This window comes from Cupressus sempervirens, chromosome 1 (assembly GCF_028749045.1).
Source record: "Cupressus sempervirens isolate cs-2001-9-10 chromosome 1, ASM2874904v1, whole genome shotgun sequence".
In the NCBI taxonomy this organism is placed as follows: domain Eukaryota; kingdom Viridiplantae; phylum Streptophyta; class Pinopsida; order Cupressales; family Cupressaceae; genus Cupressus; species Cupressus sempervirens.
Window position 1 is genome coordinate 571,530,903 of NC_143118.1, and position 26,513 is coordinate 571,557,415.

At 35.9% G+C, this 26,513-nt stretch overlaps 1 protein-coding gene across 3 annotated transcripts; it reads right to left on the reverse strand.

The window, feature by feature from the left end:
• Window positions 1–22,972: 22,972 nt before the first annotated feature.
• On the reverse strand, window positions 22,973–25,922 carry LOC149578700 (uncharacterized). 3 transcript variants are annotated; one of them, XM_089831192.1, is made up of 7 exons: window positions 24,625–25,922; window positions 24,446–24,534; window positions 24,290–24,348; window positions 24,134–24,191; window positions 23,826–23,895; window positions 23,456–23,576; window positions 22,973–23,362 (listed from the first exon to the last, which is right to left on the reverse strand). In XM_089831192.1, the coding sequence occupies exon 1, from the start codon at window positions 25,889–25,891 to the stop codon at window positions 25,076–25,078; it is 816 nt and encodes a 271-aa protein (XP_089687318.1). In that variant the 5' UTR covers window positions 25,892–25,922; the 3' UTR covers window positions 22,973–23,362; window positions 23,456–23,576; window positions 23,826–23,895; window positions 24,134–24,191; window positions 24,290–24,348; window positions 24,446–24,534; window positions 24,625–25,075. The 3 variants fall into 3 exon arrangements, with proteins under 3 accessions (XP_089687318.1, XP_089687304.1, XP_089687313.1); XM_089831178.1 differs by having other exon boundaries at window positions 23,456–23,739; window positions 24,625–25,916; XM_089831187.1 differs by having other exon boundaries at window positions 23,456–23,739; window positions 24,134–24,199; window positions 24,625–25,916.
• Window positions 25,923–26,513: the final 591 nt, after the last annotated feature.

Here is a 26,513-nt window from a genome sequence, read left to right on the forward strand (position 1 = left end):
TAGTTTGTGCTATTTCAACTTATGATGATAATAAGGGATGTTGATTGTGAATTTAAAAATGTTAAAGATTTCTACAATGTGTATCAGACTTTTCCTTCATGGTAGAAGAATTTATTGTGTGAACTTTATTTACATAATTTCATAATTCCACATGAGATAGAGTGGAATCCTCTACTTTACATAGGGGATGTTCACCTTAGAGCTTTAATGTCTTAGATGCACAATAAGACAAATTATGATAGGTAGTTAGATACCTATAGAGATCTTGAGAAATCTGAACCATTACCACTACAGGCTGAATTATGTAAGCTTGATGACCTTCTAAAAGATTGGTTAAGATTAACTTGTGGAAGATTGAAAATAGAGATTAGGGAGAAAGTGTTTGGAAAAAGAGAAAAGGTGTATAGAGATTAACAGACACTTCCAAAATTTACATAGCAAAGAGCTATTGTAGGGCTTAGGAACCAATGGAACCAATTGCTAGAAGCTTTCAAAAGGTAGAACCACATAGCCCTGTCAATTATGAGGAAGTTGTTAATAGGGTGGTTGAGTATATACAATTGGGAAGACAAATCAGAAAGGAACTATGGATGCCATTGACTTTTTAGCCTCCTACCCTTCTTTGGCCTCTTTATAATAATAATGCTACTAGACTAGATCCATTGGTTGAGGAACACCTAGGTGAACATTGGAAGCACACCAAAAGATTTTTCTACACTTTCAGAAGTAGGAAGTAAGGGAAAACTAGAGTGGGAAATTTTAGAGCTATGGCAAAGAAGTATAATGCTTGAGGACAAGCATTTGAATAGTGGAGGGTAGATGATGAGGCGTACTAATGTCTCAATTTTGATATAGTTTTTATAGTTTGGACTTACTCTTTGTGCTTTGTCTAAAAACATTTCCAAAAAAATTTTGTAAATCCTTATGAGCTTATGCCAAAGATAGCTAGAACTTACTAAACATATGGGTAGTGTGTATGACATACTTTTCTTAATATTATAAATAGAATGCAATATTTCATATAAATATATTTTAAGCTATGTTCTAATATTTGAATAAGAGTAGAAATTTTCTCTATGCACCTTTTCTCTTTCTGCAAACACTTTCTCCTTGATCTCTAGTTTCAGTCTTCCACAAGTTAATCTAAACCAGTCTCTTGGAAGGTCATTAGGCTTATGTGATTCAGCCCATAGTGGTAATGGTTTAGATTTCTCAAGATCTCTATAGTTATATAACTACCTATCATAATTTGTCTCTTTGTGCATCTAGGACATTAAAGCTCTGAGGTGAACATCCCCTATGTAAAGCAAAGGATTCCACTTTGTCTCATGCGGAACTATGAAATTATGTAAATAAAGTTCACACAAAAAATTCTTCTACCATGAAGACAAAGTCTAATACACATTGTAGAAATATTTAGCATTTTCAAATTCACAATCAACATCCCTTATTGTCATCATCAGTTCAAATAGTAGAAACTACTGCTTCAGACAAAGGGAATATGCGTTGGGTGGTGTCCTACAAGCCATCCCTTGGTTAGCTAGCTTTAAAGCTGTATTCATTTTTATTTTTTTGTTTCTCAAGTTGCTCTTTTAGTGACTCAATTTCCTCATCTTTGTCAAATATTACTTTCTACATTTAGTTCCTTTCTTTCCTCCACAAGGCCTTTTGAAAAATGAAATGATTGTATAGACTGAATTTTTGATTAAGGGAATTCTTGAGCCATAGATTTCTTCTTTTGCTCCTTAACAACTTGCTGGAAGTAATGGGTATACCAAGAGGATCTATAAGGCATGATAAAAACATTAGAATATACATGGATTGGTGGCATGGTAGGTTGCTCATTTTTAAGGGCTTTTTCTGAGACAGCAATGGGGTTCGACTCACACATTTCCTTACTTCCCTCTGGCATTTTATTAAAAGGCTCATTTTCATTTGTTTCCACATTTTGGGGTTCCAACTATACAAGAGATTCATATGGAATATTCTCAACTACTGATTCTATATGAGATTTTGAAATTGAAGCATTTAGGTTTTTAGTGGAAACTAGGGATACTCGACCTCGCATGCTAGGGCTTATATGCATAGGAACCTCTTTAGTTTCAACCATTTTGTGGGTCTTCTTTGGCTTAGGTGTGACTGGGGTAGATGCTACAGGAGTGGTTGCTACAGGAACAAAACTTTTTCTCTTTTGTACTTTAACAGAAGGGTTTTGGGATTCCTTTTCAAGATTAGGGCTCTCTTTACCAACCTTACACTTGCCTTTGTCTCTTGAAGAGCTACATATATCACCCTCTAAAATAGGCTCAATAGGTTTATCAGGAGAAGGTAATGTTGGTTCTTTTTCTATTTCAGCTAGATTCTAACTAGGCTTTGCAATTTCTTCCTCATTTCCTAAATTTTGTGAAATAGGGTTGGTTTGAGGCTACAAGGTTTTAAATTCAACAAAATCTGCCCACGTTACAGGGGAGGAATCCCTAAGAGACCTTTCAAATAAAATTTTGATGAGGGCATGATGGGAACTAGAATTTTCATTTCCTTTCTAAGTTTCTTCAGCACTAATACATAGCATATTATAAAGGAAATTGGGGACATTAACCTGAATATTATGTCTTATACAACTGAGTAGCTTAGAATGGTGAGCATGCAACATTGAAAACTTGTCTTTGTAGGTCAAATACATGATGATATGGATTTCCAATTCTAGATATGGAGCTAGAAGAGAGATTCTTTTACACCCTTTCTTTGAAATGTCTAGTAAAGAGTCACGTGGCTAAGAGAACTACGCCCATGATGACCTGGCATCATGTTCATTTGGATAATGCTCCCCATTAGCTGGTAGTTCTATGACTTTTCCTATCTACTCCTTAGTATAAATTAATTTTAATCCCCATACTATCGCATCCCCTTCATCAAATGTTCTCATAAACTCCATTGCTACTTCTTCATTGAGCTCAATTGATTGCAAGAAGTAGCCAAGCCATCCACAGGCATGAAATCATCAAACTGCTTCTACATCCATAAGTAAAATACTATAAACAATTGACTCATATCTCCACAACTATCCTCCCATCCTCAAAATTCTTAGCCTCAAATTTTCCTATTCTCACCATCCTGATAAGTTTTACCCCCTTTAATGCTTCTGCAAATACCCTCTTCTCAAAATTTCAAATTGATCTTTCTGAGAAATACTGATACCACATTCTTTTAACAAGACTCAATTATGTTTGGCATGTAAAATAATGATGCAATTAATTATGAAGGGCATCAAGGTTTAACTGGAAGTGTTCTCATAATAAATCATAGTCCTTTTTTAGTCATGTCAATCACAAGAAATCTTTCCCAAAATCATAATGAAAAGGTATGGAAGATACAAAAATATTTTAAAACTTAAAATCAAACCTACCAAAGTACAACCTATAACATGGACATGAATAAGGTGATTTGAGGATGACATTTGGAAATTAGTACACTTTCTCAGCCCCCCACTAAATTTTGACAACTGTCTACACTTAAAAATTTTGGCATAGGAATGAGAAACTAGCTAAAGGCTTAAATGATACATTTAATGTAGTATTATATATAAATATTGAAACCTATGTGCTAAAAATGAATAAAGAGTAAAAATGTTGTACCTAAAATATGAGAGTGGACTTCTGCATGTAAACTAATGAGGTGGTGAAGTTTGATGACTGTAGAAAAGGTGTTGACGGTATGGTTTATTGAAAGCAGTAAAAATAGAATTTGTGGGTGATGTGGAGTGGTAGTGGATGATAGATAAAGAAATGAGATGAGTTGATATGAAGAAAAGGAAAAATGAATTAAATAATGGACCTCAAATTAGATGAGGTTTTATTATGAGTGCTTCTTGAGGGATTTTCATGGTATGGTTGTAGGAATAAGGTTTGTACCTTCTGTTGCAGGAACTATGTCAGTTGGTAAACTATTTAGTTGGAACTGTTGCAAGAACTCATCTTTGGTATGTGGTTTATAATAGAGGCACAACCTATGGCCATTTACAAGCAATTTGAACTAGACAAGATCAATGGTTGTCAAGTAGACTACTCCATTGTCAAATACATACTTAATCTCATTAGGCCCTAGCCATCAAGTCTGCAACTTCCCTAGATTCTCTTTGAAACAAGAATCATATAAGAGATCCCAATCTCCCACTTGGAATTGTTTATTACCGATATGTGCATCATGCCACTTCTTTCACTACTACTAAATGATCTATGTTCTTTCCAATGATGTCTTTCTCATTTCATCTAGTGAGTTCAACCAAAGAAGTCTCTCTTGTTGTGTTGTGGGAAGATTGATGTTCAATTCCAAGGCAGTGCAGAGTGTTTTATGTTCAAATTCAATAGGTAACATTGTTTCTTTACCATACACAAGTTCAAATAGAGTGAATCTAGTTGTTGTTTTCCATGTAGTTCAGTATGCCAAGATAGCTTCAATTGACCTGCTACTCCAATCTTTCCTGTGTATTTGCACTGTCTTGGTCAAAATGGATTCAATTTCTTTGTTCGTGACCTCTACTTTCCCATTTGCATGAGGGTGATAAGGACTAGATTTCTAGTGCCTTATGTTGTATTCTTTCATAACTTCAATGACCAAGTTTGATGTGAACTTGGCACCTTGATCTGTGACAAGTTCTCTAGAAACTTTGTAGTGTGCAAATATTTCCTTATATAAGAATTTAGCTACTTTCTCATCTCTTGCATTTTTCATTGCCCTGACCTCCACCCATTTAGTTAAATAATTTGTGCATACTAAGATATAGGATTTTCCATTTGATGATGGGTCAATTGGACCTATAAAGTCCATACCCCACTTGTCAAAGGGTGTTACAATAATTTTTGGATTGAGTGGTAACTCATCTAACTTGTTTGGTCAACCCGTCCTTTGGCATTTTTCACACTTGGTGGTATAATTTTTTGCATCCTTATGTAATATTGGCCAATAGTATAAAGTTGTAAGTACCTTCAATTTTTTTCTTTTTCCTAAAAAATGGCCTCCACATGGTTTTTCGTGATAGGCATTTAGTATGTCATATATCTCATCCTCTCTAACACGTCTCCTCATGACTTGATCTAGTCTAGTATAAAAGAGATTGTTATCTATCTATGAATAATGAAAACCTTTCTATGCTAGCTTATTCCTATCTTTTTGAGAGAATTGTGGGGGCATTTAATTTGCAGCAAGATAGTTTGATATATCTACATACCATGGTGTATGAGTTGCTATGTGGAACAAATGCTCATTTGGAAAGGTGTCTTCAATTAGAGTCGGACCTTCATCAATAATGTGTAGTCTGGAAAAATAATCAGCAACTATGTTGGACTTTCCTGGCTTATCAATAATGGTAATATCAAACTATTGTAATAACAAGAGCCACCTTGCCAATCTATCAGTTACAACAGGTTTGTTCATTAAGTACCTTATAGTTGAGTGGTCTGTATGAAAAAAAATGGGTTATCCAGTTACATAATGTCTGAATTTGTTCAGTGCATAGACTATAGCTAAAAGTTCTTTCTCAGTTATTGTGTAGTTTATTTTAGGACCATGGAGGCTTTTACTAATATAGTATATTGCATTTTCAAGATTAGCAGGCTTTTGTCCTAATACAACACCTACAACATAGTCTGATACATCAGTATGGATATGAAATGGAATTAACCAATCTTGTCCCTTCAGAACTGGTACTGTGGTGAGGATTTTCTTAAGCTACAGGAAGGCTTCATTACATGTGAGTGTCCAATTGAATTTAGTTTCTTTAGTCAATAGTGTATATAGAGGACTAGCTATTTTACTAAAATATTTTATGAAACACCCATAATAGCAAGCTTGACCTAAAAAAGATCTTACATCCTTTGATTTTTTAGGTATGGGCAATGTTAGAATTACCTCCATCTTAGCTAAATCCACTTGTATTCCTACAGTTGATATAAAATGACCAAGCACCACTCCTTCCTACATGAGCATGAAACATTTCTCACTATTGAGTGATAGATTATGTTCTTTACACCAGCAAAGAACCTTTTCAAGATTCATCAAGGCTTCCTCAAAGGTGACTAAAAATGTTGTGAAATCATCCATGTATATTTCCATGCAGTCATGCGATATATCAGCAAAAATGCTAATAACAGCTCTTTGAAATGTTGTGAGAGCATTACATAGGCTAAATGGCAAGACAGGATATGAAAAAGTACCTCATGGACATGTAAATATACTTTTATCTTGATCTTCAAGCTATACTTATCTGATTATAACCACTATACCCATCAAGAAAAGAAAAATATTTCTTACCAGCTAGAGTGTCTAGAACTTGATCAATGAAGGGTAAAGGAAAGTGATCCTTCTTGGTTGCCTTATTCAATTCTATGTAATCTATACAAATCCACCATTTCCCTCCCTTTTTAGGTACTATAACCAAAGGTGAGACCCATCTACTATTGGATATAGGGTATATAAAACCAACATCAAGCAACTTTTGCAGTTCAATTTTAACTATTTCTCTGAGTGTTGGATTAATCCTCCTCTGGGGTTGACAGATTGGCAAGCACCCTTCATTGATATATATTCTATGAGTGCGTAATGTAGAACTTAACCCTTCAATATCCCCATTGTCCCATGCAAAAGTCTTTTCATATTTTTGAAGAAGCTCTGTTAACTGTTTCATCTATTTGGGAGGCAATTTGTGATTGACATGGAGATTATGACCTTTTGACAACTCAATAGTAGTTATGAGATCAACCATAGAAGCTTCAAAGATTGGAATTGTGTCTAGTTCACATGGTGAAAGTTGATGGATAATGGTTGGCTCCTTGGGTAGAAAAAAATTCTCATTAAATTCTCCATATGCAGTTAGTTTCAACACAAAACTATCAGATACATCCTTTTCTACCACACAAGTATTATTAAGAATACTCTAAATTATTGAATCCTCCTCCTACAACTTCAGAAAATACTATATATGTAACATTATAAGCTATGCTATAGAGTTTAACTCTTCCTCTCCATCCCCTAAATCTAGCCATACAGATGTGCTTAAATCTAGTTGGGGTTGTGTTGGAGGATACAGGTCAAATTTATTTGTTGCTTGTCCATATGATATGGTCATACTCCCAAACGTACAAATTATATTTGCATCAGTTGTAGCTAACCATGATCATCCTAAAATGATAGGGTGACCGGATAAGTTCACTTTTGGGGACAGAATCATGAAATCTATAGGGTACTCTAGAGAGTCTAAGGTTACTACTATGTCTTCTATCATCCCACCAAGAGTGACAATAGAACTATCTGCAAGTTGTAGAATTGTTGGAGTAGCCCTTAATGTTTCTATATTTAGCTTTTTCATAGTATCCTTAGTCATAATATTTATAGCAACACTACGATCGATCAAAGTATTTTTAACAGACTGACCATTTATAATCACATTCACAATTGGACTTCTTGGATCGAAATATTTAGGAATAACCAATTTTCCTAACATAATATTAGCCAATTGTCCTACAACATAGACTGTGGTTGGGTCATTTTTCTTTCTTCTAGGCTTTTTCAGATAGGCTTCTTTAATGGCTTTGCCATAAATAGGAACATCTTTAATAGCTTAGAACAAAGGAATTTGGACATGCATGTTCTTTAATTGATCAATGATGTCAAAGGATCGTTCCTCTATTTGCATAGGTTTACTTTGTATGAGTTTTTGTAGAAAAGGAGGTTCAACTATTTTTTGAGTTTGAACTAAGCTAGTTACATTGGTTGGGTCAACCATTTGTGGTAGAGAAGTTGTGGGTTCTGCTGTTGCAGGAGTATCTGGTGCTTCAGTTATGAGAGGCAATTTAGGTGTTGGTAGGGTTATACTAGATCTCAAATGTATATTTGCAACATTTAAAGCATAAGTAGGGTATTTTTGAGCATCAAAAAAATACATGGGTTGTTGTGGCTATTGGTTATTTGGATTTGGTTGAGGTTGTGTAGGCAACTAAGTCTACCTTTGAGGTCCAAAACTTGTAGGCGGTGACACTAATGCAAGTTTTTGGATTGAAGGCAGTAGTTATGGATTACCAAGATTTTGGTTCGACCATTTTTGAGGTACTCTCCATTGATTCGTAGACTACCAATTCCCTTGGGGTGGTTGCCATCAGTTATGTTGATTCTGCCATTGATTATTTTGCTAGTTAGACCACTAGCTTTTTTGTTGGTTTGGCCAAGAAGGTTGGGAGTTCTAAGGCCATTAAGGTTGTTGTGGATTATTTTGCCAAGCATTATTTTCCAATTAGGTTGACTATATTGTGGAGGACCTTGGGCACTATGGTTTTTCCATTGATTATAATATAGATTTGAATTTTGTAAAGGGTCTTGAGGCATACCTTGACATGAGGCCCATGGCTGGCATTGAGCAAAAAAGAATACTTGCTCATCCTCTCCTTTTATCTTAATGTACTCAGTTGGAAGATGTTTGTTCTCCACACTAGCAACCAATTTGCATTGACAATCTTTCTTATGCTTCTAGCAGTGTGGACAGTACTCAGCTAGTTGTACTTCATTCTTTGCATGCTTCTTCTTTGTAGTCATTATGTCGATATGTGTAGTGACATCATTTATGATGTCCTGCTTGAAATCTGAGATTAGATTAGATATCTTGAGCTTTGAAATACCCTGACTGATCCCTTGAGCGGTTGTGAACCAGTCTCCTCTTCCTTTCTTCATAGTTGAACTTGAGTAGTTAAGATAGATTTTCTTGAGGTCATCCCAAGAAGATTGACATACATCACCACCAGCCATCAAGTCTAGTGCTTCCAAACAATTATCATTCACCCCTATCAAGAAGACTAGTTTTTGTGAATCCTTTGCTAGTACATGTTGGGGTTTCTTCTATAGTGTATACAAGAAACATGAAGCATAGTCTTCCAATGTTTCATCCTCCTTTTGTGATATTCTAAACATATCATCTCCTCTTGGATCATTCCCCTTGTAATACTCTTTGTATTTCTCCAAAAATAGAATTTACATTTCATCCCAGGTACCTGCTACATTGGCTCCTAAGCCCATGAACCATCGTAAGGCTGATTCTTTCAGTGTTACTAGAAACAACTTGAGCTTATGGGCATTAGTGTTATAGTCAAAGCTATGATAGAGTATGTCAAACTCAAACAAGAAAGTATTATAATCTTTCGTTGCAAAGCCATAGAACTTTGGAAGAGAAACTATGGGTATATTTTTGAGATTAGCATTGGTTATGAAGCTTGGGAGATGGAATAGATGTAGTGCCTCTCCCATTTGGATTTTGTAAGTCATCCTGATGGATGCAATCTTGATGATCTTTTGTTGTGATGGATCATGATTATGACCCTGACTGGTCTACACCATTGAGGTGTTTGGATTTATGTTTCTGTATCAGTTGCTTTGATTATGCTTTTGTCTAATCTATGAGATTATGGTGATTTTTGGTTCACTGAGGTTTGTGCTAGTGGTTACCAGGATCGATGTGGTATCATGAAGTTGTTCTGTGATTACCCTGAGATGTGTGCAGAGATTGCACTATGTTCTATTACCATGCTACACTGGACTAGGTTCCTGTAGCAGAGATTTGTAATTTTTTTTACTATATTTTCTTATGCGTTTTAAGTTCCTTTTAAATGTTGTTTAAACAATCATTATTAAATGCTTTAGTAATTAGAATGGATTGTTCTTGTGGGATTATTTGGTTATGTGTTGCGGACATTTACCTTGTTATATTTTTTATTAGAGAGATAATTGTTACTCATGTTATGTTTACATTTGAGATGACCTGAGGGTCAGATGTTATACCTTGATTTTAGTATCATAGATTTTAGACTATTGCTATTCAGTTGATCTTATTGCATGACGATGCCATTTTGAGATGACAGTGTGTTTTATGATGATATCTGGTTATCCGAATATCTAGTATTTGGACATACCTCTGATTTCGTTATGTGATAGAATTAATGCTATGGTTATTTACTTCATTCCTGCGTTGTTATGCTTTATGCGAACGTGAGTGATGTAAATAGATTATTTTAATATAATTAAATAAATGGTTAAATTAGGTGATTTAATGCATTTATTGCTTCAGCTATGTTATTATATGCAATTGCACTTGATCGTGTTGTTTAGTGTGTAGGATTTATATCCCTGGGAGTGGCACATGGAGTTAGTGATTCAGTCGTTCATATTTTACCAATGTCGTCCTTGTATGGTCAATGTATCCTTAATTAAATGTTTAATTTAAAACCTTTCGATGATTATTAATCTGAACTCATTTGCATTATGTGATTAGACCAGTAAGCGTGTCTGTGCATTTAGAGGTTCGCATTGTCACGAAAGTTGTTAAGGAGATTTTTGTGTTTTTGGGTTTTCGAGTTTTTTAATTGATTTATTTTAATTTCTAGTAGCTTTTCTATGGATGAATTCTTATTTATAAGAATAGCCTATTTTCGTTTGGGTCGATTTGGAGTTTAACTAGATTGGCTAGTTAAATGCCCTAATTGATTATTCACCCGAAAAGTGAATAAGTATCCAAAAAAGGAATTTAATTCCTCACTTCTCACTTGCAAATTGGAAAGTTGGAGAGTAAAACCCAAAATCCTCTTCATGAGGATTTACTATTTTGTTTGTTGTGGGAGCTACGGGTGTGGGATCATCGCGAGGTTGGGCTCGTTGGATCCAACTCGGGGAAAACTTAGATTGCCACAATTTTCAGCTACTTCTGCGAGATATTTATTTTATGGTTTAGATTCCCGTTATGCCCTTTTGGCTGTGAGGTAGGGCTTTCCTATTTTATTGTTTTTGCTCCATTTCTGCTTTTGTTTTTGGTAGTCGTTTGTTTGGAGGCTGAGAACTAGTGTTCCCCTCTGATTTTGTATGCTAGTTCTACCTAGTTGGGCAGGTACGAACATTTCCTTATTTTTCGAGGTGAGGGTTTGGGATTTTGCACCGTTATGCTGGCCATTTTTGCATAAGGTGTCTAATTTTATTTATTTTTAGATTTTTGGGGTTTTTGTGCCCAAAGGTCAAATGGGTTTTAATTTTGAAATTTTTTCAAAATTTGAGATTTTTACCTCATTTTGCGTGCTGCCCTATTTTCTCAAGTTTTCTTGGCACAATGTGGGTCGTGGACCTGGATGATCCATTTGGATATCATTCATACCACTATTGCACTTTTATGTTGCTTTGGGATGCATGTTGCATCCGTACTCCCGACGTTGTGTTCGGTTGAGTGATTTTATACCTGTTGTTATTGTTTCTTTTAGACTTTTGCTTTGTTTCTTGGATGCTAGGATTCGTGTAGAATCCATACTCTCGGATTGAGGCTTGTTGAGTAAGTTCATGACTTTTGGTCTTGTTGCACATTAGGATTCGTGTAGAATCCATACTCTCGGACTAAGGCCGGTTGAGTGATTTTATGTTGTATGGTTTTATTGGCTTTGGGATTCGTAAAGAATCTGTCCTCTTGAGTTGCTTTCAGTTGGGTGTGTTTTTTTGCATTGTGTTCTCATTCCTGTCCTTGTGTTATGATCTTCATGATGGTGGTGTGCCACACACGAGTACGTGCACGTACATTTGTCGAAGGACTTGCGGGTCTCGACCTTCTATGTCTGTTTTGGAAGTTATGATCATTGGGGTTGGGATGGGAGTATGCATGCCCATGGGCACTTGTTGTAGGATGAGCATGGGTAGGGTAGGGTAGCATATGGAGGGGGCTTCTATCTCGTAGCTTGGTGTTTATGGTGCCAGAGGTTGACGAAGGATATGAAGTTTTAAATAAGTGATAATTAAAGAAAATGTGTGTATGGTAATAAAACTTAAGATAATAAAATGTGTGAGCACCCAATTAAGTTTGAGGACACAATGTGTGAACAACCTTTTAAGTTTTAGGACACACGATCCGAGCTTGGGATTTTTGATGCCAAGCAACTCTCCATGATGTCAGCCCCTACTTAGTAGCCTTTTGAGTGTCTAACCAGGACATGTACTCCTTGCATTGTCTTAGGTTCTTGGATGCAGCCATCATACTGTCTGGCGTGAGTGTTAGCCATGGATGTTATTTTGTGTGTTTGTGGTTGGATCATTATCTCCATCAGCACGGTGGGTGTGGACCTACGGGTTTCACGTGGTTAGGAGGCATAGCTACCTTCACCACTGCTAGGGACCGGTGTACAGAGACAATCTTGTCCTAATGCGATTATTGCTGGATGTTTTCACTCGGTACTTCAGGTTCTAGAGTATGCTTTTTTGTGATTTATGCTTTCATTGGAATGCTTGGATATCATCTTTAGATGATGTTAGTTTATTTGACGCATTCCATTATCATGATGTTTAGCATATGTTGAGATGATGTTATTTTGATTTAGTAGTATATTTGTTGCTTATTGTTGTTTAGCATGTAATAGGAGATGTTATCTACTTGTAGGATTATCTGATGCTTTACTACTAGCATGTTAGATTTCCTTATGCTTTTGTTGGTAGCATTTTTAGTAGTGATGTCCCTATTACGACAGTACTGACGATCTAGTCGATAGCTTGGGATGTTACGCACAGGAGATGGCTAGGATTCACGATGGTCTTATGATGCTATTGACAGTTGGGAGGAACCGCGTACTTAGTTTGTTTGTTCAGTTCATTGCGATGTTGCTTATGTTCACTGCGATGTTTATTTCAGTGCGTTCTTTGCTGTTGTAGTTTTGATGGATAGATGTTCTTCATTCTGTGTTGTTCTTGCACTCGATTGTTTACTCTTTGATCTATGTGGATCCGGTACTCCTTGGTGTGGAGGTTCTTTGGTCTATTCTTCTCTTTTTTGAGTTCTAGAAGTGTCTTTATTTTCTTTGGGCGACATTTGTTCAGCATGGTGTGACACTTTAAAAAGTATCGCACGCCCATGCAAACTATGTCGTACGACACTGTAAAGTATCACACGCCTTCTTGAGAAATCTCATACGCCACTGGAAGAGTGTTGCACACCTTCTTGAGAAATGTTGTATGATGCTGTAAAGTGCCGCATGCCTTCTTGAGAAGTGTTGTACAACATTGCAAGAGTGTCGCACGCCTTAAGGCGAAGTGTCGCCCTCCCTTAGTAAAAAGTCTCGCACAATTTTTGCGAAAAAACTAGGTGTGCCGTTAATGGGAACTTTTTTTCATGATTCAAACTTTTTGTGAATGGTTTTAGATACCCTTTTGGGTGTTCTTCGACCCTATGTTGTTGCATTTTGAATTCTGTTGGTTTCTCTTGAATGCAGTTTTTGTGTTTCTATTTTAGTCTCTTGGGGTTTAAAATATATCATTTAAGTATAAGTTGACAACTTATACTTAAGATATATTTTAATATATGCGACGAATCTTTTGAGATAGGTTTCAGACCTCTTGGAGATAAGTTATGGATTCTAGGAAATTCCAGGGCTTCAGAAATCTAGACTTAGCCAATTTTCAGGGCTTCAAGATTTCAAGCTTAGCCAAATTTCAAGTTTTTACATTTTACCCCAGCTTGGTGTTTTGTTGATGAGTGTTTGTTTCTTGTGCCCTCCTCTTGTGCGTTGTCATTGTTGGCTTTGTTTGTGTGTGACAGTTTGGTAGTGGCGTTTGGAGATTCGTTGGTTGTCGGGATGGTGGTGAAGTCTTCCGTTGCGATTGTTGTGATCCCTGTATGATGTTGTCATGTGCATTCATACTTGAAAAAAAAAAAAAAATCTTGGCTTGTATTTCATCCTTGTTTCCAAAGATCTTTAGGCGAGGCATTACAATGGAAAAGTAGGTTGTGCCATTATTGGAGGTATTTTATTATGAGGTTGTTGTTGGAAAGGAACATTGGGTATAGGATTGTTAATAATAAGTGGATTTGGACTAGAACTATTAAGAAAGCTAGCCAAAATTTTAACAAAAGGCTAAAGACCACTTGTGTCCAAGGGTTCTGCTCTAGAGGAAGATCCTATAGGAAAATCAAGGCTTGCATCCTCAAAAGGCAACTCAGCTTCTTCTTCAATTTCTTCATTCAAATTAATAGACTTTTGTGGAAGAAATATCCCATATTCATCTTGTCTTCCTCTTCGATGCATGCAATTGAATTGGTGACTTGTTAATCAAGCCCACAACTTTGTAGTTTTTAGCTAACAAACTAATCTAAAAATAAAGGACTCATGAAGGTTCCTAGTTTGACACCATCACTGGCAATAGTGCCAAAAATGTAAGGGTTTCATAATAGTTGAAGATAATCATTCCACTGTCTTCCTCAAGGATACTATATCTATTCTGAAGATGACCTATCCCATCATGAAATACACTTGAATTGTCAACCCAGGGATGTGGGACTTGAAATGGGTCAGCACAAGATGTGCACTAAGTTCCTTTAAGAGTCTTAATACCTATGCTACAGGAAAGTAAAATGCATGAAAAGAATTTATACTACTATGATAAAATAGTAAACACACTTGGACTAACGATAGATAACTATAGAAAGCTTTGGAAAATGAATCTAAACTAGTTAACAACTCAAAATATCCACCATGATCATTTTTCTCAAGTGTTGCAGGAACTTTCATAGTAACAATGTTGCAAGAATAATACAGTAAATCTATCTTGAAAATAGGAAATTGCAAGGAATGAATCTACTCTACCTAAATCTATTCCACCTCCCAAGTGGGCTCCCTTGGTTGGCTTCAACTAACTAAGAAGAAAACAAGTATTCCAAAATCACTCTTTCATTAAAATCCTTCTTTGATTACATCAACTGAATAATTCATGAAGAACAAGAAAAAGAGTAACTTTTGAATCTTAAACTAGCATTGTTTATTTTCTCATTACTTCTTTACTAAGATGATCTATATCCATTATATAGAGGATTGGATCATTATTAAAAACATAACATAAAAATCTTGAACAAACATCGACAGAAAAGAAGGCGGAAGATCAACTATGACATAGTACATTTATTACTAAGCTATAGAATAACAACTTGTAGGAAATATAGCAAGTTGGATCTTCCTGGATTCTTTGGAATAGTAATTCCTTTGTAGGTGTAGCTTATCCATAGGAATTGAACTGCACTTTCCTTTCCATAATCAGTCCCCGTCATTCTTGTTCCTTTAATGAAGTTTTCACCACCCTTTGCATCGTTCATCATTTCCTGGGAGTTAGAAACATTCGAAACACATATGCAAGATAACATCTCTACTCTTATTCAGATATTAGAACATAGCTTAAAATATATTTATATGAAATACTACATTCTATGTATAATATTAAGCAAAGTATGTCATACATACTACCCATAGTTTTAGTAAGTTCTAGCTGTCTCTAGCATAAGTTCATAATGATTTACACAAATATTTTGGAAATGTTTTTAGACAAAGCAAAAAGAGTAAATCCAAACTATAAAAACTATATCAAAATTGAGACATTAATATGCCTCATCACCTTCCACATAGATCCCCCACCACTCTGCCACACTAGTACTAAAATTAGGATAGGATTACCACATAATTTCATATCTAAAAGGTCTTGGGGCCCCTTGGGACTCATCCCTCCAATTAAAGAGGACGAGAGCGTGATCCAAGACCATCCTAGGTAAGCCCATGAGAGAGGAGGAGGTTAGACCCTCCCAGCCTACTAGAACCAAAAGTCTATTTAGTTTGACTTGGGTAAGGTCAACTCCCTTCCTATTGTTCAACCAGGTGAACTTCACTCCACGCATCTCCATATCCATTAAGTCATTTTTATTAATGAATTCAGCCAAATCCTTCATACTATCGTTGAAATCCACCATTCCTCTAACCTTCTCCAATGGGTATAGAGGTGAGTTGAAATCTCTCATACAGAAGGTATTTTTATTACAAGAGAGAAAGATAGACAACTCCTCCCAAAGACCACATCTTCCTTGCTTAGTATTAGGAGCATACACGTTGAGAATATTCCATATCTTATCACCCTTCTTATGTTTAGTAATTAGATAGTTTTTAGAACAATGAATAAAACTTCCTTTACTAGTGCTTGGGTTCCAGAAAGTAGCCACGCCTCCTGATGCCCCCTCCACTTCACTATGACAAAAATTAGCCAAAGGTGTTATGTTTGTATAGACAAAGGCATTTAGTTTTTAAACATTTATTTCTACCTTTAGTTAAAGAAAATCCTAGAACGTGATTATGCAAAAGCCACCTATATTTTCTCATCTCTACTCTTTTATCATATAATTTCTTATTTGTATAATTTATTATACTACCATTCATTTTTCAGACTTTTATCTCTACCTTAATATAAAATTTAAGATTCTTCAATAAAATATCTTTAAAAATAAATACATGATTTTTTATCCAAAAAAAGTGAATGTTGTCCTCACTATTTGTAGTTGTGATTTTTTTTTTTGATGAATAGTCCCTTCCTTATATTAAATTAAATACAATAAAGTTACATATTCATAAAAAAGGGGCCTGGGGAAATAGGATCACCCCACGATTCATATGGCCACAAGCCAAAAATCAGTTATTCATCAAAAAATTTATAGGAAACATAGAAATCCTCATGTTGGCAGCACAGTGCCAACCGAGGAAGGAGGATCCTTATCATCAAAGTCCCACCCAAGAGTAGGGTGAGTAGATGGATCGAGGGGAGCCCATACGTCATTAGCAGAAATAGCATTATCTTCATCTTTCTCTCCCTCAGACCTAGGAGGAGAAATGGCTAAGTCTAGCTAGGGAAACACCTTCTTGGGGTCTAAGTGAGCAGTAGGAGGAGCCATTAGGGACCACCCCGAACCAGACCTCCCGAGAGGTGAGGCAGAGCGGTGCCAACCACCAGAACCTCCAAAAGAGCGATGCTGACCAAAAGCACCACCATTGGGAGAACAATGCAGCTGAGAGTGAAGCATGTGCGAGTGGCGAGCGAAACTACTACATCCTCAATGGCGACTACAAGGAGGGGTATGGTCATTAGAGGCCAAATTTGACAGAGCACAAGCAACCATACAAGGGGCATTTCTCCAATGATCCAAAAGATCCTATAAGTGAGCCACCTCCAAAGCCACTTTATCCATCTGTACTTGAATCTGCAAAATGACATTGTTATAAATACATGCTTTAGCGTACATAGCCACATTAATGTCAAGTGTGTTGTGAGAATAAATGACTACATTGTGATCTTTCCAAATGGTAAATAAGATGTCCAATCTAAAAGCATGCCATATCTAGGCATATTTGAAGGGTATCAAAGTATCATCACCTAGAAGAACCATATGCCAAGAAAAAGGTTCTAGGCAGAAGGGGCGAAAGAGATCATGGATCCATTGATAGTAACATTGAGCCCATCTATAGAACCAAAAAATGTGCAAAAAGGACTCTGGTTGACCACAAAAAGGGCAACGATGGTCAAGAACTCCTAGGTGCCATAGCCGAGAGTCCAAAGGCAAGCCTTGGAAAAGAATACACTAGGAAAAATGTGTAATTTTGGTTTCAATAATGGTGTGCCACACAATGGAGAACCTATGACTCCAATTGCGATGTGAGGATTGAAAATGCCAACGTTGGTTGAGGACATCAACCAGGGCAGGTGAGGAACCAACCATTAGTAGCCCAACCTAGGTTTATATCTAGTTACCAGAGTGTTTGGATACCACTTAAAATCTTTCCACCAAGGGCGAGAAGACTGAATGCCCACTTTATGTAACAAATGTGAAGGCACCACAGAAACTAGAAGATCCAAAGTTTTTCTATCTAGACGAGTGAGTTGGAATTGCACTCTCACATCTTCCCACAATCGGAAGCTCATAGTATCTCTGGAGAAAAGATCTTTAGGGGTCCTTATGCCATGTTTAAAAAATCACAGAGCACTAGCCCTGTGCACCTTAGCTAGGGGAACACCTTGGATAGAAAATAAAGGTGACCACTAGAGATTATGCTAGTTTAAGGAGAGCCCATCTTTGAACCCATTGCCAACCCAGTGAAGCTAGGGCTTAACTGCTTCCCAAGCTTTCCAAATACTCTTGGCAACAAAAGTACCCTGAATTTGGATAGGTTCAGGGGTAAACATAAGGGTTTGAAACCCAATCACCTTCCAGGTTGGCCAGTGAACCAGAAAGCCTGAGGAAATGTAATGTCTTAACAAAATATTCTAGGCTTCATTGCTAAAAAGAGCTCGAATCATCCATTTGGCACATAAAGCAATACCTTGCTTGTGGGTGGACAGCAAGCCTAGGCCACCAGACTCCTTGGGAAGACAGTAGAAATCCTAGGCAACTGTATGAAAGCCCTGGTGAGAAGCATCTGACGCCCAAAGGAAGTCACGTAAAAGGCACTCAGGTTTGAGGTACGAGGCCTTTGAAGGAGCCCAATAGGAAGAATAATAAACATGGGTGGTGGCCAACACTTTGGAGTAAATCTGAAATTTACCCACTAGGGAAAGAGGTTTGGTGATCCAATACTTTAGTTTATTCTCTATTATAGCAAGAATTGCATTCCAAAGCTCAACAACTGAGGCTTGGAAGGAGAAGGGGATACCCAAAAAATGAAAAATTCCCCATGTTGAACCTATTTCCATTGATATTGCTCAAGCCAAGCAAGACAAGGAAGGTAAGACTGCCTATAACAAAGGGTTTTGTGCTGCTGAATGGCAGACCTTGAAGCAAGATAGAATGTGTCAAGGCATTGCAAAGCGAAGGCAATATTCTCTTCATCCTCAATGAGAGTGAGGAAAGAGTCATCTACAAAATGACCATTCACCAACTGATTAGGGGAATCTAGGAGAGAAATACCTCAGACCCTTCTTTGAGAGATGGCATTTACAAGCAAATACCCAAAACCTTATGCTACCAATACATATAAAGAGGGCACCAGTGAGCATCCTTGGTGAATTGATCAATAAAGCCCAAACACTTGAGACTAGCAGCCATTGATGGAGATTAAGAAAAATAATAAATATAGTAAAAAATAGTGTTTTTTTATTTTATTTATGATATAAACTCAAAATTCTTGCTTAGCTCATGATTTGCACAATCTCCCTATATTACCTAAATTGTTCTTAGCTAATGAGATGAACAAAAAATAATTTAATAAATTTAGAAAGCTAATTATTATGATATTGCTATTAGTGTTCAACTATGCAACTTCTTAGTCAAACTCATTGATTCATGTTTCATGAGTAGTGATTTATAAGAAACCTTTTGTTATGACAACAAATTGAACATTTGACACTCATTGCTACTAGGCAATGCTCCCAAAGGTTAGGCACCAAGATTTCCTAGCTAGGAGGTCACCCATTCTAGTACTATTATAACTCAAGCACACTTAACTACATAGTTTCTTCCAAGGTTAAGTATATTTTGTTTGCAACCCCATTTGTGAGACCTTTAGAAAGTATTGCTCCATGTATGAAATATTCATTAGAAAGCCCCTTAAGCTCACTACTTGATAAGTAGGAGATATTTTTCACATAAACCCAAATTGTGATACTGGTACTAGGATTCAACTATGTAGTTTGTAAGTCAAACTCATTGGTCCATGTTTCATGAGTAGTGGTTCACAAGAACCCGTCTCTAATGAGAATAAATTAAACACTTAGCACTCATTACAGCTAGGTAATGCTCACATAAGTGAGGCACATAGACTTTGGGTAGGAGGTCACCCATTTTAGTACTACTCTAGTTCAAATGCACTTAACCATATAGTTTCCTTCAAGGCTGAGCCCAATTTTCTTGCAACACCATTTGCAAAACCTTCAATATTGCATCTTATGAACCATTCATTAGAATGTCCCTTAAGCTCATCAATTGATAAATAGGAGATTTTTATTTTATAGCAAGTGAAATTGTAATATTGTTATCAAGGTTCAACTATATAATTAATGATTCATACTCATTAACCTATGTCCCATGAGTAGGGGTTTACATAGACTCTTCTGTCATGAGAATTAATGGAACACTTGGAGCATGTTGCATTTAGGTGATGCTCATAAAGGTAAAGTGTCACCTTCAATATTGTGCCTTATGAACCATTCATTAGAATGTCCCTTAAGCTCATCAATTGATAAATAGGAGATATTTTTTTATAGCAAGTCAAATTGTGATATTGTTATCAAGGTTCAACTATATAATTTCTAAGTCATACTCATTAACCTATGTCTCATGAGTAGTGGATCACATAGACTCTTCTGTCATTAGAATTAATGGAACACTTGGAACATGTTGCATTTAGGTGATGCTCATAAAGGTGACGTGTCACCTTCAATATTGTGCCTTATGAACCATTCATTAGAAAGCCCTTAAGCCCATTAATTGATAAATAGGATCTATATTTTTAATAGCAAATCAATTTGTGATATTACTATCAAGGTTCAACTATGTAATTTATGAGTCAAACCCATTAACCTATGTCTCATGAGTAGTGGATCACATGAACTATTCTCTCATGAGAATAAATGGAACACTTGGAACACGTGCATTTAACTTATGGTCACAAAGGTGAAGCATCAAAGACTCCCCAAGAGGTCACCCAACCTCGTACAACTTTAGCTCAAGTGTGCTTGACCATGAAATTTCCCAAGGTTGAACCCAAACTGCATGCAACGCCATTTGCAAAATCTCCAACAAGTATCCTTTTTTATGAACTATTCATAAGAAAGCTCGCTACACTCATCAATCGATAAGCAAAAGATATATTTCATAACAATTCAATTATGATATTGCTATCAAGATTCAAATATGTAGCATCTAAGTCAAACTAATTGACCCATCCAACTCACTAGAAAGCTCACTACACTCAACAATTGATAAGTAGGAGAGATATGTCATAGCAATGCAATTTATGATATTACTACTAGGATTTAAATGTGTAGTACACTCAGTACAAGAACCCATAAATCATGAGAATAAATAGAAGACTTAATACACTTTACATCTAGGTGATGTTCACAAAGCTAAAGCATTCAAACTTTCCATAACGTCACTCAAGCTTAAACCATAGAGGAAACCAAGGTTTTTCACTTGCAAAACCCATTTGCAAAAGCAAGAATCATGTCTTATGAATTCCATTAGCACATCTTAATAACCTTAGCAATTTTACTTTATGAAATAAATTTGTAAATGTATGAAATTTTAATCATTAGAATTTTTTTAATTGGAAAGAATAAATATAATAAGATAAAAATAATGCATAAAAAGAAATATTAAACATAATTAAAAGACATTTTAACTAAATTTTCTTTTTTCTTTAATATTTTAAAGATATTACATCAATTGATAAATAGGAGATATTTTTTTATAGCAAGTCAAATTGTGATATTGTTATCAAGGTTCAACTATATAATTTCTAAGTCATACTCATTAACCTATGTCTCATGAGTAGTGGATCACATAGACTCTTCTGTCATTAGAATTAATGGAACACTTGGAACATGTTGCATTTAGGTGATGCTCATAAAGGTGACGTGTCACCTTCAATATTGTGCCTTATGAACCATTCATTAGAAAGCCCTTAAGCCCATTAATTGATAAATAGGATCTATATTTTTAATAGCAAATCAATTTGTGATATTACTATCAAGGTTCAACTATGTAATTTATGAGTCAAACCCATTAACCTATGTCTCATGAGTAGTGGATCACATGAACTATTCTCTCATGAGAATAAATGGAACACTTGGAACACGTGCATTTAACCTTATTCAAATATGTAGCATCTAAGTCAAACTAATTGACCCATCCAACTCACTAGAAAGCTCACTACACTCAACAATTGATAAGTAGGAGAGATATGTCATAGCAATGCAATTTATGATATTACTACTAGGATTTAAATGTGTAGTACACTCAGTACAAGAACCCATAAATCATGAGAATAAATAGAAGACTTAATACACTTTACATCTAGGTGATGTTCACAAAGCTAAAGCATTCAAACTTTCCATAACGTCACTCAAGCTTAAACCATAGAGGAAACCGAGGTTTTTCACTTGCAAAACCCATTTGCAAAAGCAAGAATCATGTCTTATGAATTCCATTAGCACATCTTAATAACCTTAGCAATTTTACTTTATGAAATAAATTTGTAAATGTATGAAATTTTAATCATTAGAATTTTTTTAATTGGAAAGAATAAATATAATAAGATAAAAATAATGCATAAAAAGAAATATTAAACATAATTAAAAGACATTTTAACTAAATTTTCTTTTTTCTTTAATATTTTAAAGATATTACATGAAATTACACAAGAAAGTTTGTTGCAGTTGAAAGATCACAATGGAGAATAAATTGTTTCTTCCCCAGCCACTCCTACTCCTGCTCCTTCCTCAAACCTTCAAATTTTCCTCTTCCAATTCAAAATGCTCAAAGTGGATCCTTCCATTTGATCTACTCTCAACTTCCTAAAAAGATCACATTTAGGGCACATTTGGTTGGTGGAATAGGAATAGAAAAGTTGGAATACGTTTTCCATTTTCTGTTTGGTTCGTCACTTGGAATAGGGAATAGGAATACGTATTCTTATTTTGCCTCTAAAATGAGCTTATACCCATTCCAAAAAATACCTGTTATTGGAATAGCCATTCCTATTCCCAATATTACATGCCTATTCTCCATTCCTGTGCCCGCAACCAAACAGGCCCTTATTATAGATTTTATATAATTGGGACCATACAGTTTAATTTATTAAATTAACCAGTTATAATGCTCTTTATACTACAGGAGTTACTCAGCCTGCATTATGAATATAAGTTTTAAATTAATAAATAATTACAGAAAATAGACAATATTTTGGGGCTGCATAGGCAATGGTGAATTCAAGTTAGATACAAATGAACATTATAACGAAGAACCAAAAATAATCAGCAAAACCAACTGAATAGAAGAAAAACGAATATACAAGAAGAACGTCTGAAATAAACACTTTTGAGTCAAGAAAGTTTGAAAGAAAATTTAAGTTAGATGCAAATAAAGAAAAACAAATCAACACAACAACTGAATGCATAGGTTTAGATCAGACTCTTGTATTTTTCAAATTTGAGGAGGTAAAAATCCCCTTGAAATTAATGGAATTACAGTGGGGCGAACTTGGAATGCAATGTTCGACTTTCAAGAATATCTTCTGAACACACGCAAAAAAAAAAAAAAGTTCTTGAAATTGCCAACATCAAGACTATTTAATCTCCCTTTTCGTTTGGATCGGAATCCTTTATATGAGTCTTTCTTTCTCCATCCTCTCCTTCTTCAAACCGAATACTCAGAAATTCCACATTTAAAATCTCAATTTAATTGATCAGACTGTTATTCAATGATTCAATATAATGTATGTCCGTTAAGCGTCCACGGCCCCTCTTCTCTGTTGACAAATTGTAATGTCTGGATTCTGCAAATACCCTGCGAAAGAAGAGATCTGCATTTCATCTCATGCTAAGGGATTCAGAAGACAGTAACCAAAAATTCATTCAATCTCAGCATAATCATAATTACCTCCCCAGCCCCCTGAATTTGCTTGGATGTATTCAATAAGGACAGATTGAAAAACCTGATCAGCGGGGCTTCGATTCATCAAAAAATCTCATTATGACCCACATCTACTACTTGTTTGGTTCTGCAAAGAACATTGGCATTCACATCAAATGAGGAAATATGGCGACCTCCAGGCTATATATACCCTGTTATGGTTTACAGAGCCACTTTAAATTTCATGGCAGCGACTCTTTCCTTGGCTTATGTGACTTCCTGTAAGCTTGAATGAGTTTGGTCCCTGATCACTGATCAGTACAAGTTATCTTATAACTAGCTGTAACCAAGCGAGAATACTTTTAAAATCTTCATCTGGAGAATTTTTGGTGGGTACCTTTAATTGAATCTGGAGAAGTTAAGCCGTGAACTTGATTTGTTGAAATAGTTACAGATCCGATGTAAGGCTACAAAAACAGAAGCACTTTGTCAAAAGGCTAAAAACAAAGCTTAAAAAGAACTTAGACCATGAGCATTCCTGAGACTTGTGATTATGTCAAACATGGTACAAATTCTTTGTAGAGAACCTCAAAAATTATATATTGTGCATGCTAAGGTTTGTCCCCTACAGCCCTGGCATTACTTGCTAAAAGCATAGATCGGCATAAACTAAAATTTGCTTTGCTCTCACAGGAGTTTACTTACCCAAGGAGAGATCCGCCAGAATTAATGTTGTGTATCCTAGAGTTCTTCCCATACAAACCTGAAATTCTTTCTTAAAAAGACAAAGATCAGCAACTGTAATGAATTATGTGTAAGCTGAAATATTAATTTGTTACTTCAAAGCTGTGTACTACTTACCCAGGAATGGCACCTCCAAAATTATATGTTGTGCATTCTACAGTTTGTCCCATACAACCCTGAATTTCATTGTTAAAACGCAAAGATCAGCGGCTACAATGAATTATATGTAATGTGAAATTTTTATTTTCTTTGCTTAAATATTTTGCTGCTTACTCAAGAAGGGAACTTCTGAAATTGTAGGTTGTGCATTGTACAGTTTCCTAGGCAATCCTGCTGTGCATGCTTCGGTTTCCCTTGCAATCCTAAAATCCATATCAAAAGACAAAACATCAGTAATTATTGTCAATCATGTCCAAATTGGTTTTTATCTTTCACAACAGTCTACTACATACCCATGAAATTTAATGCTGTGCATGCTAGTCTCTCCAATCCAACCCTGAAATCCATTGTCAAAAGACAAGATCAGCAAATACAATCAATCATATCCAAATTGAAATTTTACCTTACCTGTGGTCAGCACCCTGATTTGTTACCGCAGACAAACACCAACCATGTAGCCAAAAAATTCAATTGTTGAACCATTCTTTTCCATGACATGATTTTGGGCTTGCAGCTAATCCCCCAAACAATCCAAGAATTGGCCTTGCTGAAGATTATCTCCCAGGCAGAAGATAAGGATATGGGCAAAGGAAACAGTTAAACCAGACGAAGAGGTGAGACATCTTGCGGGCGGCTGATCTCACCCGTGGGGGACTAGTCTCGCCCTATCTTGCATCAGCCCTGGTCATTGCTGGGCTAGGTCAACAGGAAAAGAGAACAGTTAAACCAAACAAAGCCACAAGCCTAACTACAAGCAATATATCTGGATGAGCAGAGGACAAGGCCAGAAATGAGAGTCAGGGCAATGGGGACAAGAAATTGAGAGCACCATCTGAGAGGGTTCAGTTTGGTTTCCACACTGGAGCTCTTCAGTCTTTTGGCATTTTGAGGCTCTTTGGAAAGATCAAAGCTCACACCCTTCATTCTCAGCTCTTGAATACACTTGCTCACACTTCTCAAATTAGCCTTATCTTTCAGCAACCCCATCTGAACTCTCCCCCTAATGACAATCTTGTACAAGACAGCACATATGAGAATCACAGAGGTTATCAAAGCAGTGCTACAAGGAATCCACCATCTGCTACAAGTGTGAGCACTACTTCCAGCAGTGAAAAGCAGAGTGAGAACAATCCAGTTGAAAGCAAAGTAGCAACAAACAAGTTGGAAGATCTCCTTGTTGATGCTATCAATTCTTGACTCCTTCACTTCCATGTGATGAGCTATGAGCTCCTCATCCCTCTGCCATAGTTTCAGCAGCAACAGATGGCCCTTGCTATCTCCTATTTCTTCCGATGGTTGTTTTGCAGGAGAAGAACAGGGGAGGCTGCTCTGTTTCTCCTCATCTACAGGAATCTCTACCACATGAGACTCTACAGCAGCACCACCAATATTACCAGTTACTTCACAAGAAACCATTTCTCCATTGCAGTTATCAGCCATTTGAAATCTTAGATTTCCAGCAGAGAATAGATAACAAAATAGGTCTACAGAGCTTTGAAATGCTTGGATACAATCACAGAACAACACTAAGAACCAAGATGTAAGAGTGCTGGGAATCATAGCAACATTAATCTTTTAAAAGGGTTAAGAGACCACAAGAGAGTTATGAGCCTATTTTAAACGGCTAGTTTTTCTCAAAGCCGTTGAGGAGGTTTAACGCGAAATGGAATAATAATAATAATAATAATAATAATCAGAACGTTGCTGCTTCTAATATTTTATTTAGTTATTTAGTAACTCCATACTTTTGTAAATATTAAAATACTCTACTGCCAGGTAATAAAATTAAAACGACTTTGATGTGAATTTCTGAATCTGTTGTCTTCGACGATGAAGTGAGAAATACTTATATGTTCTAACACGTGTAATTTTGCATGTCCCTAAGCCATAGTCACATCACACATGTACTCAGCAACAAAGAGTGAAATCAAACATAAGATACCTAAAAATTTGATAAAAGTAAATTAGTTATGCCATAATTTGAGTATTGGATAATAATTTTTTTATTACTTTTGATTATTGATGTAAATGTATTTTAATGTTTATTAAAATTAAATTTACTAAATTGTTAATATAGTGTTATTAATAGTTGTAGTAAAGAATACAATAAGATTTTCACAATTAAAAGTGAATAATTTTATTTTTATTATGGTGAAGCATTCTATGAGATTTATCAATAGTG